The 14,751-nt window shown below is 40.4% G+C and overlaps 1 protein-coding gene across 1 annotated transcript in view; it reads left to right on the top strand.

Annotated features, from left to right (window-relative positions):
- The first annotated feature begins 289 nt into the window (after positions 1–289).
- The window catches only part of col16a1 (collagen, type XVI, alpha 1), a 92,186-nt gene continuing 77,724 nt past the window's right edge, over positions 290–14,751 (top strand). Inside the window, exons 1-2 of the mRNA XM_074687163.1 lie at positions 290–633; positions 7,558–7,684. Coding sequence (XP_074543264.1) covers positions 7,609–7,684 — 76 coding nt within the window. The 5' untranslated portion in view covers positions 290–633; positions 7,558–7,608. The remainder of the gene's footprint in view (positions 634–7,557; positions 7,685–14,751) is intronic.

Raw genomic sequence — 14,751 nt, forward strand, 5'->3', positions numbered from 1 at the left:
TACAATCAGGCATATATCTAGAAGGGAGACTTTTTTTTTTTACTTTCAAACTCTTCACAGCCCCTTTCATAACCCAACGACCATGCTGCCACTTTGAAGAGGAAGAGTGGGTACGGAGGTGAGGGTGAAAACACGCAAGAGCAGTGAAGCCCAGGAAGAGAGATTAGAAGGATGCCCAGGGCTCATCTCCAGGACTTTGGAGGAGGTGATGTCACAGAGGGATTTCCCTCAGAGGGAGGTAGGAAAAGACTGGGGGAGCTGTGTTGTAAAAGAGCAGGGAGAGCTCAACAGCTGAAGAAGAAAAGTGAGGAGACAGCGGAGGGAAAGGGGGAGATTTGGGAAGTGATTTTGAAGCAGCGCGCGCAGGGAACGAGAGAAGGAGAGAAGGGGAGGAAGAGGGGAGGGGAAAAGTTCCACACGGACAATTCCGCAGAAACTTTTTTTCCTTCTCCCCTTTCTCCGTGGAAGAAGCCTCAAGAAAAAAGTGGAGAGGAGGACGAAACCCCCCGCCATACCGGATTACGTTTGATTCCCATCTCCACACGGGATTTTCAAAGTGCTCTCTGGATACGTTCACGCATTTTCAAGGGATTAATGTGGACCCCAAGTTTGTGGATTTATCAATAGTTGAAGGTATGAAGCTTTTACGTTTTGTTGAGGATGCTTAAAACGTCAAAATGCTGTCATAAAAAGTTAAGTTGCCTGGTACTGCAAAGACAGAAATATGCTGGTGAAGTCTGGAAAGTTTGTGTTTGAGAAACTTTGTTGAGAAAGTTTTGCAGCTGGTCTCTGCCTCAACAGGCTTGAGAGTGCTCCTACTGCACATCACATGGGGTTATTGTAGGTAGCTTTTAGGAGGGTAGACACTGGGAACTCACCTTGAATTTACAATGTAAGATCTTAGACATTATTTTTCAATGACACTGTGGTAAAGCACAATAAAACTGCTGCAATACCCACACAGAAGGCACCAAATGAAAAAAAATAAAAATGTTTTCTTTTTGTGTTGGATTTCCCAACAGCTACAAACCACATCTTGTTGGTATTCAGCTGCTGGCAGAGATGAGTCTGATTTTCCCCTTATATGCAAGCCAGGCCTTAATACAACCCATTATTGGATGACTTAATACTGTAAATCTCCGTGGCCTTGATCCAACCCCTGTGGCATGGAAAAGCCTCCAAGCAGAGCAGCACTGTTTGGATCTGCTACATGCATATCATTCATGATAAGTAATGTCTGGGAAGGGTACAGTGCTGATCTGAGATCAGTGTTTGAAATCTAACTTTTTCACTCTCTCAGTAGAGATGAGAAATGCTGCAGGGGAAGCTTTAACGCCACTGCAGCCACATCTGTTTTTCTCATGACTAAGCCATCCCATGTTTGCAGGCTTTTGCATCCTGTTTCTGCACCCCACAAGAAAGCCCCTCGGGAATGATGGAAAGTTTTGTGCAAGTCCCCCCTCTCCCCTGAATGTGGAAAAACTCAGTGCGGCATCTGTTTAATTCACCAGAGAGCTGCTTCTCCAGAGATAGCAAGATTTATTTGTCTGATGTGGCTCATTCTCTCCAGTGTTGCCTCCTCACCTTCAGATATCTGTTCTTGAAGGGCCATTTAAAAGCAGCACATTTAAAGAAGCATGGACATTCAAAAGCCCTGAAGTCCTTGTAGTCTGCAGTTTCTCCAGGGACACCTTCCCCCTGCAGTAACAGGTTTTGCTCCCTCTCCAGCATGGGAATAAAACCCTGTAAACGTTACAAATGGCCGTCCTTGAATTTAACCACACATTTAATGTCGCTCAGTTAACCTGTTGCAGGTGGGGAAAGCAGTGCTAAGCTGTGAGCAGTGCATCTATTTTACTTTCTGCTTAACACTTGTAGCGTGTGTTATGGCCCTGCAGCTAATTGCATCATCCACTTGACTCTAATACTCATTCCGGTCAGTCAGCACCTTCATTAGAAATGTAAAGATGAAGAAGAGCAGAAGGTCAACAGCCTGCTGAAGGCTGACTACATCAAGCATGATGAAACTTTCTGGCAGCCTTGACTAAAGTGTTGTCATTCACAACAAACACTCCTTACTTTTATCTGCAACCTACAACTGTACCAGCCTGACTCTCATTTACAAATATTCATGTTTAGGCCCTGAAAGCTGCCCAGAATGTAAGACTAGTAAAAACTTGCCTTAGTCTGTCTTTGGTGTCTTTCAGTTTGCCTTGGCTAGCCTCTAAGTTTCCATTGCCTCTTATCGCTGTGTATCTGGAGTGTCCATCAAAGCCTCAGGACTTCTTTAATGACTTTAATACACTGCTGGTTTCCCGCTGCAACAGGCCTGCTTTGCATTCCAATCGTTGGCCTAAAGCATAAGTAAAGTTCAGGGGGCCAAGAGCATACGTGTACATTTCATAATCACATCTACCACTCAGAACAAATGATCTTGTACCTCCTGTCAGAGAAAAACATCTGTGAGAGTGAAAGATTATGTACTCAGTCAGTACCTGTCTACTTGTCATGTATGTAATGTATAAATACTGTAAAGCTCAATGAATGGCAAAGTCGCTCTGTCAGCCAGGTTTTGTTCTTGACTCAAGTATGACTAAAGCTTTCCCATGGAGTGCCTAGTCACTTGTGAGACATTCTAAATCCCAAGAAAATTAATCGTTTTTTTGTTTGTTTGTTTGTTTATTTTTTATTTATTTAGTTTTTTTAAATCTTGATGTAAGGACATAAGGCAAAACTGCTCTGTATGGCCATAAACTATAGGCCAGGAGTGGCCAACAGTTAGAGACTAAGAGCCACAAAAATGACTGTGGTACAACAAAGTGCCACATATTACACATAGTGGTACAAACACACTTCCTCTCACACATAAATGAAATGACATAAAATGAAAATTGATGCATTTCTAATTTTTAAAGTGAGATTTATTCATTATTTTATTTGTGTGTATAAATTCGTAGATGTAGCCCTGTCAAACACAAATTCCTGCTTTCACTACAGAACAAATCTATCTATCTATCTATCTATCTATCTATCTATCTATCTATCTATCTATCTATCTATCTATCTATTAGGGCTGGGCGATTATGGTAAAAATAAGAATCCCGATTATTTTAAGTGATATTGAAATCACGATTAATATACACAATTATTCATTTATTAAAAAACTTCAGTACTGATTTAAACACAACTTTAAAGAACCAGTAAGTGGCACATACAGTATTTTTGATACACATAAGTCACATATACTCGCTGTGGCTGCACATGGAACACAGAAGAGCTATGAAGCACAGGAACTTGCATACATCTACACTGTGTGGCATATTAATTGTTTTTTTTTCGATTATATTGTTTTTTTGATTGTCAGATGGCAAAATTGAAATCACAATTAAAATCTGATTAATTGTCCAGCCCTACTATCTATCTATCTATCTATCTATCTATCTATCTATCTATCTATCTATCTATCTATCTATCTATCTATCTATCTATCTATCTATCTATCTATCTGTCTAGGGGATAAAAAACAAGGTTTAAGATTGATTGGCACACCTCTCTTAACAATGAAATGATGTTTTTTTTCCTTTTTATGAATGGACCAAAGAGCCACACACTGAATGGCAAAGAGCCACATGCGGCTCACAAGCCACAGGTTGGCCACCCCTGCCATAGACCATTTGTCAACAGCTGAGCAAAGAGATTTCTGGTCCCTAGAGGATGACTCCTTGCCTGTTATTACCTCTAACTTTTTTTCTCACACCACCTTAAAATTCACACGTGGTTATGAATGACATTTAGACAGACATATTTTTGTTTTCAACAGACTTCTGTGGTCCCTATGAGGGTAACCACACACTTTTGAGACACCCTCACTTTAAATCTTGATTATTTTCTATCAAGATAGAAATAAATCAAAAGTTACAAACCAGAAGTTTGTCTCCTACTTAAATGTACAATACTTTCAAAACTTAACTTGCAGCCATCAGCACCATCCTCATACCCTTTTCAGCGTACAGCTGTAGCATTAAGTTCAAAGCATCACCTTTAAGCCCTGACCTCATTCCAGGAAGAACAGCTGTAGATGTTAGTCATTATACACAACGTCAGCTTTGTAGTGATAAAGTCCAGGTTGTATGTAGTGTAGAATACTCTCTAGTGTCCTGGAAAACATTTTCCTCTTAGTCTTCAAGGGCTGTTTTAGTCATATTGTTAATTTTGTTGCACAACCCTAAGACTTCATTCAAGTTGCAGGGTTTTACAACGGTTTAAGGGCGTTTGCACCTGGACGCATGAGCTGTCTTGTTAAGTCAGGACACCTAAAGAGATGTCACAAATATATGATCTTATTACTTTACAGCAGATCAAAGCAATATTAGTTAAACATGGTGAGTTGATATGTATCAAACTACTGCAAAGACGACAGGGACTACCACAACTTGTAACAAGATGCTCTCAGAAAAAGAGATGACATTACAGTTAGCAAGCTAATGGCAACATTAGCCTCTGAGGTGGTCTAGAGGTAACATTTTTTATCAACAGGTCTGGGCTAGGAAATTGGATCCAGAGAAAGACTTGGCTCCCAGTCTCAGACTTTAACACTACGAACTAAGACTAGACTGAGCCTTAAGGTTTGGTGACTACAACGACACTGCAAACTGCATAACTGCTTGCAGACTCATGCTCAATGTGCGCTCTGGGACATAAAAAGGAAGATGTCTGGCATCAAGAAGAGCCCCTTTGTTCATTTTATTTGTTTGACCAACAATGATTAGTAAAAATGCACCCAAGCATGCAGAGAACAAGACTTAAATAAGAGCAGAGTCTGATCATGTCTTGGCTGCACTCAGATGTTGGAACGTGGACACATGAACTTTGGCAAACCACAAATCTTACTTTGTACTGACCCGCATGAGTTCTAGTTGACAAGGAAACCATATGGAGACCATGAATATGTTTCTAGCACTGCCTCATAAATACGATTAGCTTTATCTTGATGGCATGTTATGTCACTGAATTGGAGCATACATGTGTGACTACTTACCACAGTCTGCAGGATGTCTGTTATTTGGCTGCTTTTCAGTCAACTTTCGGGGAACTATTCAACAAACTTTCTGCTAAGAGAAGTTTTCCTGTAGGAGACAGGAGTCACAACCTCCCAGACAGATCAGTAGATTGTTTTCACAGCATTGCACCCAAAGCAGTCCTCACTGTATGTGTTTGTATGAGGGAGACAGAGCCAGGAAGATTGGAAGCTGATACCCTGTGAGCGAGCTGTCCATCAATCTTTGTTTTAGGATGCTGGGAGAGACAGCTGGAAAAGCAGTGAACCTTCAAATATTACACGACTGGCACATTTATGCCGGGTTCACCCGTTTAAACAGATGCAGAGCAGTCTAAGCAGCGGGCTTCTGGTTCGCTGTTATTTAATCATCCATGGCTCGGTAACTAATAAGCAATTCTCTTGTCAAGCCATAGAGAGGACATGTTTCATTTAACTCTGTAAGAGTGTGTTCCTCTAAACAAGCTCGTGTTGAGGCTGTTATTCCATCTGTAAGCGGCGGCAATGATGATGAAATGTGTGACAACAGAAATTGCTAAGCATTGAGCACAAATTACCTACTTCATTGTTATACAGAACGGTCTCAGCGCATCTTTTGTCACTGTATCCAAGCCATGAAATTCTCGATTTAGAAAGCAGGCAACAGTTCATGACCCAGAACTGAAATGACTCCTAGAGCTATTGGGCAGCTCTATCTTCAAGGGAGACACATTTTTGTTGAGAAAAAAAATTTTAATGAGGGCTCTGTTGTGACTTCTCGTGTTGGTCACCACTACTATCTGGCGCTGGTGCTCAGGCCTGTAGTGCTGGAAGACTTTCAATATCTGTCACTGTTTTCCTTCCTGTATTGGCCTCGTACTCACTGACCCGATCACTCGCAGGTCTGCTCTCTGGGCTTATAGCCAGCCCAGCGGCCAAGCCCAGTGTCCTAACCCTGTGCTGGCTTTATCTGCCATGGCCAGATGGGTGGCCATGGAGCTGCAGATGGAGTTCAAAAAGAGAAGAGAAAAGAGGCGTCCATGGCAGAGCATATTAGGAAGCTTTCTAAACTGTTTTGGATTATAGCCAGACAATAATAGCAATGAGCTGTAACTTTTCTTCAGCCTGTGTTCTCTAGACTGTGATGCATTATGTATTATGTACTGTGTGAACTTTCTTATTATTGTGATCATGTGGCATGAAGCCTGTAATAACAGCAGCAGCTTTGGAGTGCTCAAACTCAGCTGTCTCCGCCTTTGATTAACCTTCCGCCCAACCAACTACAAGGGGAAACTGTTATTTTAAAAGCTATTTCTTGCTCTCTAGCTTACAGCTACATGAACACCAGTGTGACTCTGCTAACCCTGCTAACATGGCCTTTGAAAGTTGTAAGGAAACAAGCAAAGATGAATAATTCAGTGCGGGACATTTCAAGCTGTTCTTTTTCTTGTACAACATAATACACAACGTTGTCCTGCGGCACCTTGTCTGCTAGCAGCATGCTACTTAAGCAGGTCAAGCTAGATGCTATTCACACCCTGTCCTCGAAGCAGGCGGGACTCGCCACATTGTGTACCCCCAGGAGAGTGTGTGGGGGTCATACTTATGGGCAGACGGGACAGGTGTGCGCCGGCGACACAGTCTGCTGGGCTGCCTGCCTGGAGGGCCCCGCTGTACCTGTAAACACTGCTGAGTTATGGGGTCCTCACACATGCCGGGGGCAAGTCCAGGTCAGCTGGGATGTGTTTACGTGAGTCAGAGTGGGTGGGTTCAGTGTTATAGTGCACGTCCATTCCTGTGTGTGCATTCATGTCAAAGACGTTGTAGAGTGAGGGCCTCGGAGACTGTATAAAGTTGTTATTTAAACGTGGCACACATGCTAATGTAGCTTAAATGTGTGCATGTGTGTGTGTGTGCTTGTTATTGAGCCACGTGGAAGCATCTGGTGCAACACAACCCCAGCTCCAGTAGAATAGTCTCCAGATGTGTTTGTGTGTTTTGGCCCCACTGTCTGTTTGACTGTGGACCAAGCTGCCTGCATGTAAATCATTGCACTTTCATGTGTGTGTATCCCTCCGTTGCCTGACATGTGCAGTGTGTATCTGTTGTTTTCTTCCTTTGTGACTTTTTGACTCTTTCCTGCTTTGGTCACTTGTGCGTGTGTTCTTAAGTGTACTCTCTCAGACATATTTTCATGCATGCGAGTGTGCGTGCATAAAGCAGCTGCCCAGTCAAAGGCCAACCAGATGGACAGGATAATGACTATGATCAGACTTTATAGAGTTACACTCCTTAATGAGGGACATTCTGCCTAATTCATATGCCACTAACAAAGCCAGCATCATACCACATAATTAACACATCAACTGTGACTGACTCATAAATATACATCAACGTCTATTTAGGAGTCAAGCATAATGCGCAGCTGTCGGCACACTGAGCAGACTGGGTGGCATGGAAACTGAACGTAGGAAGGATTTGACTTTTTGACTTTTCCCTTTTTCTCTATGTTCATCCATCAGCTGGTGGCAGAGGCCAGGTGAGGTGAGGTGTTGTTTCAGTGGAGGGACATCATGTGGCTCCTTTGCTCCTGTCTGGCGCTGCTGGCTATCAGCTACGGATCATGTGACACGCTGACATCAGAGCAAGGTGAGTTTCCTTCTTCTTGCAATGAGTCATGGCTCATCAACGTCACATATCTCTAACCGACCAATCAAATTCACAAGGGATGAGAGTTTCATTCTTAACTTTGCCAACCATTAATGATGAAGGAGAATTAGTCAGTTATTTGGCAATATACTTTTCCAGGTAAAGACCTGCTGGTGCTTTTGTTGTGATTCTTTTTTGTTTAACATTCAAAATGTTTTTATATCAATGCAAATATTAATCACACAGAGCGATCAAAATCATATTTCACAGTCACCATTTAAAGTAAAACACTTTCTTGTGCCATTTTCACATCAGATCTGTGCTCATTTCATCTCAGTACCTTTGTGGTTTTTCTCTATCCTCCCTTGTCTGAGCACCCAGTGACTGAGCTGCTGGTAGATGTGTGAAAAAAATTTGACACTGCAATATATCGTAGTACATTGACCTGTGATAAAATATAAATATTTAGTTAGTAATATTGATAGTTTTCTTAAAATAAAAATTTGTATTTTAGGTGAGTTCTAAGTACATCTTTAGCACCTCCACTACGGTAGATGGCGCCGGAGAGCTTCTCCACTGTCTGTTGCCCATAAACTGTATCATAAATAAAATCTTAAAGTATATTCCAGTTATTTTTTTCCTAAACTTGATGATGTAGGTTTTGATGCCGTAAACATCAGTGTTTTTTTCTCTGTTCTTGTGTCAGTTAGTTTAAAAATCATGTGAAGTTTAATTTTTACAGTGTAGGAGACTGATAAAATAACAATCATAGTCATGTTTTGCCCAATAAAAGATTTTTTATGAGTAACATTGGTTACACCAAGTGACATTTATCATGTTTTTTTTTTGCCACATTAGTTTATAGTCACAGAAGTTGAAGCGACAAACTTGACACACTTTATTTTTTCAGGTTATGTGTATGTGTGAAACACTGCATATGACTTTTATTATTTCAAACAAAATAAGATAATATTTTTTTTTAATCAAATAGTTAACTGTGTTGAATACCGCAATATATCCCAATATTGTGATATAGTGATGTGTATCATGACATATCGTGACGCATACCGCATTGTGAGGATCTTGCCAATACTCACCCCTAGTAACTCTCCTGTATTTATTTCACTGACTTCTAATCAATTTCATTCTATGTGTTAAAAAGGGGGCTGTGTCTGTGAGAGGCAGTAAGCCTGAGAGTCTCATCAGATGTCTTTTTTTTTCTTTTTTTTTTTTTTAATATACATTTTTTATTCAAAAGTGTCAGTATACAGAAGTATACAACATGTAACAAGCAACAAATATATGCTAGGGGGTATGATAGTTCACTTGCATTCAAAAATCTTAAAAGTAGTACAGATAGAAATTGTTTTTATAGCCTTTTTGTTAAGAGAACCACTGATCATCTTTATATAGTATAGAGTATCATTATAAAAGTTTTTAAAAATTGGTTTTTGGTAATTGTTCTTGCATTTGTGGAGATAAAACTTAGCTAGGGTAATTAATACATTTATAATAGAATATATATCTTCTCTTCTATGCCTTCTAAAAAATATAGTACAACATTTTACCATTTTAAGGTGAAGTACTTGTAGAGCTGTCCAATAATAAAACTACTGAAGCCCTTCCAGAAAGTTGTAGAAAATGAACAGATCCAGAAGAGGTGCTGAACAGTCTCTGAGTGGCTTCCACAAAAAGAACTGTTCACATCAATGTCCCTTTTGAATTTTGTCATGTAATGCTTTGCAGGATAATATTTATGAAGAATCCTATATGAGGCTTCTTTTACCTTATTCGTTACAAAAAATCTGTTAGGGATTGTCCATACTTTTTTCTGATCTATATCGATGACAAAAGTCACATCAGGTGTCAATATGACGAGTGAACTTGTGATGACGTGCCTGTGGTTAGGTGAGGTGGCCTGTTCCAGGCCATACGTATGTTTACCGCTATGGCACACAGTAGTCTGTGTTTAGTTGGAGAAAGCCCATACACAGATGGTAAGCATTTTGTAGGTTTATTTCTGCAGAACACTCAACACATAATGGGGATCATACGGCAAGTATGGCAATATATAGATATTAAAGAAATACTTCATTTATTGCTTTGTGCACATTCACACAAGCTTTTCTCTTAGCTCTCCCCTGAGTTTAACACAGCTTTGGAGTCGGCTCACCGCCCTGTTTGACTTTTAGTTGATCCTCAAAAGGAAGTTTTGTAAAGTCGTTTTTTATTAGACACTCAAGGCCCCCATCTCTCCATTCGCAGATTTGCAGATTTGCTAGCAATGTTGTTATGTGAATCAGCTTGTCACAGCGGGCCAGCTGCAAAAAGTGTGGTGGGTGTTTTTTTTTTTTTACTTGGTAACAGTTTGTGATTGGTTGGACCACAGGTCTGATCTTGCCTCCCTCAAGTTCTTTTAAATGATGCATTGACCAGTAAACGATGAGCCTTGCTCCAATCTGACTGGCTAATACAGACTGTTTTGGTGAAGCTGGCCTCTGAACTGACTGACAGGGCAGAAAGCACGAGATAGTGTGATACCCGCTTGAGAAGCGGGGCGCTGCTTTGCTCCTCTCGCTCTGACAAAGCACATTGATGTAGTGTTTTAAAAAGAAGGAAATGACAAAACGGAAAATGATTTATTGTGGTGAAGCTTATAATCATTTTTTTTTCCTTTTTTGTAATATTTTATTAGGAAAGCCAGTCTTCCTTTGGTATCCATAAAAAAACTGCCACTGGCTTTCAACCCCAGTGATGAGTTTCTCTTCACTTCTTTGTTTGTATTCTGCTCTGGAAAACTTCAATTTGTTGATTCCAGGCCTGGCTAACTCAGTATGAAGGTTTGTTGTTGTAGCGAAGTGAACTACAATCTGTCATCCACACAGAGTTTTATTTTGAAAGTCAACCACATGTAATAATATTGTGTCAGTTCCTAACTTCCTGTTTTCAATGTGCTATGAACAGATTGATGTATTGTTGCTCTGACATCTGGCAATAATAATATTGCATATCTGACCTGCTGATTTGACACGCAGCTGAAGTGCAACGGAGTGAAGCCAGTATGAGTTAACATGCTGACTTGAATCGAAACCTATCAGATTTGATGCCTGCGACTGATAGGAGGTGGATTGGACACAGATCTGGTGCAATTTCCCTGTTAACATAACAAAAGTTAGCATCTGCAAGAGGAGCTTCAGGTGCCAGCCATAAAAATGTCATGTGTGGACATAGGGCCCTAAATAAACTAACGACTCCACCTTTAAAGCAGAAGCCACTGTGAGGCTTTATCAAACTACTTTTTAATCCAGTATAATTACGTAGCCTGTGATTAATTGCTTTCAACCAACTTCTTATCTGAACAGTCCCCATTCACGGAAAAAAAAGACAATGGAGTTAAGAAGTTTACTAAGAGTTGTGTCCAACTTTTTTCACATTTTAATCTGCACTTGTGTGCTGACTAACTCGGCGCCAATCAGAGCTTGATGGACCTGCTTCTGCGTCTGCCGCAGTATGTGTGTGTGTGTGTGACTTGTGTATATGATGAAGCCTTAGGCTAAAATGAAAGTGGACTTTAAATTACAGCCTCTGTATGTTTGATGTTGGTTGCTGTGGGTGGCAGGCTGGTTAGGCTGTGGTGAGGAGGCGTGTGTGTTTACCGTTTGTGGTTTCGTTCCTTCTCGTGAGCTGTCAATCATCCTGAGTTTTTATGCATCTATATAGGAGAAACATGTTTGTTTTTTTCTGCAGGTTCATGTATGAAATTAAAGCTTTTTAAAATGCTGTCTCTGTCAATTTTGTGAGATGGAATTTCAGGGGTTTGCGTGTGTGACGGATAAAAACAATACAGAGAAATCAAGAGGTAGACAGGTGAAGAGAAATGTCTTTTATTTTCTCCTTTTATTTATTTCATTCTGAGCTGTCATACTTTCTCATCACACTGTCGGTGTGTTCTCAGGGGCCCGCTCTGTAATATCACTTGGGGGGTTGGGCGAGCAATCCTCTCTAGCTCCGGGAGCTCTGAAGGGAGCTTTGTGGTTGTGGTGGTCCCTCCTGGGAGACCCTTGTCAGAGATTTTCAGATGAGACTGAGTCAGCCTGCAGCTCCCTGGAGTCCTTCCCCAGTGGTTGGAGGAAAGTGCTTTCTCAAGTGCAGCTATAACATTTTGTCTCACACACACACACATACACACACACAGTATTCCTCTGACTCATCCAAATCTCCACTTGCTGGTAATTTGCTGACATTACAGCAGGGACGTAGGTTTAAGGAAACTAGTGTTGAGGAGTTGAGCAGGATGATTGCACTGCAGTTCTGTGGTGTATAACTAAGACACTGGTCCCCATAACTAAATTTAATTGCTGAGATTCCCTGCTTGTGGTGAAATGTTGCTGATCTGGCTCTTTCTGTGCACAATGTATCCTTTGCAGACTGAAGTAAAACTTTTATATACTGATGATGAGTTTGGACTCAGTTTCCTTCTATCTGCCTGTCTGTCTGTCTTTGTGCTTCAATGAATGTTACCCAGTGCTAATGCATTGCAGTAAAAGCCAATTTGCACTAAAACAGGAATCAGAGCAGACAAGCGACAGGCTGCAGAAACAGATGGAGTCTCAGTTTGCAGAAATAACAGTGGAGTTTTTGTATGTGCATTAAAAGCAAAAACTGCTCACTGTTGAATTAGATATATAGACTAGTGCTTCTCCACAGGATCACACTGTCCCTGCACCAAGGTGTCCACTGAAAACATTCTAATACAACCCTCTTTAAATTACATTTAGCATGGGTTGAATCTCCTATTTGGACAGTTTACATGAAATGTGGTCCCTATTACAACTTGTTTGAGTTCGCGTAAACAAATGACTTTAACTTGCTCAGCTTTTTCATCTGGTTCTGTCACCACCTCCCCCCAACAGGACATGAGAAATGTATTTAGAAACTTGATTCACAGACTTAGAAGATCTAGTGCAATGCCAAGTCAGGTGATTCTTGTCCACGTCAATAACTTTAAAGAGGGATGAGTACCAAATTAGATACTTTTATTGGTGCGACTGAGTTCCAGCCGTAGTACTGAGTGCTTATTCATATCTGCAGTGGAAGAGTAGGCGGTTTTTTATGCAGGACATGAACACAGCATTCCAAGTTTATGAAGTGAGAAATAAGAATGTCAAATTGAAAAACTTTAAGATATTATTATTAAACAAACTAATATTTATTTAAACACACATACTGATAGTTGGTACCGTTGAGTACCAAATTCCAATTGCCAGGTACCAGGTTCAGTGTTGTATTGTTTCAAATGTGAAAGGTACCCATTCCTAAAGAGTGGGTATCATGCGTTCCCATGTTTTTAACATGAGCAAACAGCTAAATTTTCATATTTTGTAGAAATCCCTGAATCTTTCTTAAAACTGCTCAGACAGTGGGGCTCAAACACAAAAGTTTGACAAAAGCTGGCCAATCAGAGAGAGGGGGGTTTGTGGAGCAAGGAGCCCTTAAAGAGACAGCAGCTTAAGTTTTTATAACACCTAGGGCTGCAGCTATCGAATATTTTAGTATTCCAGTATTCTACTGAAAATCCCATCGATTAATCGAGTAATCGGATAAAATACATTTTTGTTTAGTTAAAGAGCAGTTTTTTTTCAAATGAAAATTTTTCTCTCTAAGAAATAGAATTTTCTGATACAGCATGTCAATAAGAGCACTTGCTTTGGTAGCTCCAAAATTTGTAAACACACTTTGACACATTTTTTGTGCCTTGTACATCTCATCAAATGTTGCGGACCCAAATGGCACCCGTTTCGTAGAATGACCCATTGGTCTCCAAACTCCAGAAAGATTTGTTGCTAGTTGCTATTTTGTATAAAAGGTAGCTTGAGGGGTCTGAAAACTCTCTTAATATGGCCTCAGCTCTATTTGAAATACCACTCTTTGATCTTTTTCTAAAATTAAACGAGTCCTCGAGGCAGAGAAAATTACTCGAGTAATTTTTGTAATCGAGTACCTCGAATCATTCAAGGAATCGTTTCAGCTCTAAAAACACCAGTTTGAAAAATCTTGGATGTTTTTTCAGCTTGAAATCATGTTAAGCTACTGCAAGGGTACCAAAAGAACAGGATAAAAAAAAAGCACAACAGCCCCTCTTTAAAATTCTACATTCTATATAACTGTTTATGGCTGTTCAGTGGATACAACATCAGGAGAAAGGGCTTAATTGTTGCGTTATTATGCTCACACTGGGGGAACTAATTCATTAAAGGAGGTTTATTCTGCTTCTGAGGAAGCCTTTGAGCTGAAGCTAGGCCTCACTGTAAGACAACCTTAAAATATACACAGACTCAACAGATGTGTAACATACACATCTATGAACATACAACATTTCTGTCAAATCACTCGCTAATACCAAAACGTCATCTTTTCAAACTTTCCTTTCTCATAAGTGGTGTCATGCCCCACCTCCTACCACTTCTCTTTTCTGTATTATTTGATGGGTTTTTTTTGACATTTTTCATCAACAGTGTGTTTTATGAAGAAGTCCAACTAAAACAACTTGCATTTTGGAACATCACTTGATATTCCATTTTTACACAGACACACAGGTGCTCTGCATGTGGATGAGACTTGATAATGACAGCGTTTTGCAGCAATCTAAAATAGTGCAGACAGCAGCAACCAGCTGCACATTACTTTTGAGAGAGCAGCATGAGACTTCAAACTTCAATCAATGCATTAACAGGAGGGAAGCGCTGTAGGACCTCTTTCTCTCGCGCTCTGTCTCTGATCACCGGCAGCAGAGCATGTGTCAGAAGCTGCAGGTTATTGAACGAGAAGGTCTGCTGTGACAAGAGCTCATCTGAATCATTGATTGGAGAAAGCAATCTCACACAAATTTAGAAAAAAAAAGGTAAATGGTCAGCATAATACTTTTGCAGTGTATGTGAAACACTGGGCACTGGAGCATGATCAGCGTATCTTTAGGTTTTTATTTATTCATTTAGAAACAGAGCCTCTGAACACACTGTTGGAACAGACTGTCAGGAGAAATATGCATCTTGCATTATGTATGTTTT

This window comes from Halichoeres trimaculatus, unplaced genomic scaffold, assembly GCF_033239565.1.
Source record: "Halichoeres trimaculatus isolate MK-OKI-2021-1 unplaced genomic scaffold, fHalTri1.1 fHalTri1_scaffold_14, whole genome shotgun sequence".
NCBI classification, from domain to species: Eukaryota; Metazoa; Chordata; class Actinopteri; order Labriformes; family Labridae; genus Halichoeres; species Halichoeres trimaculatus.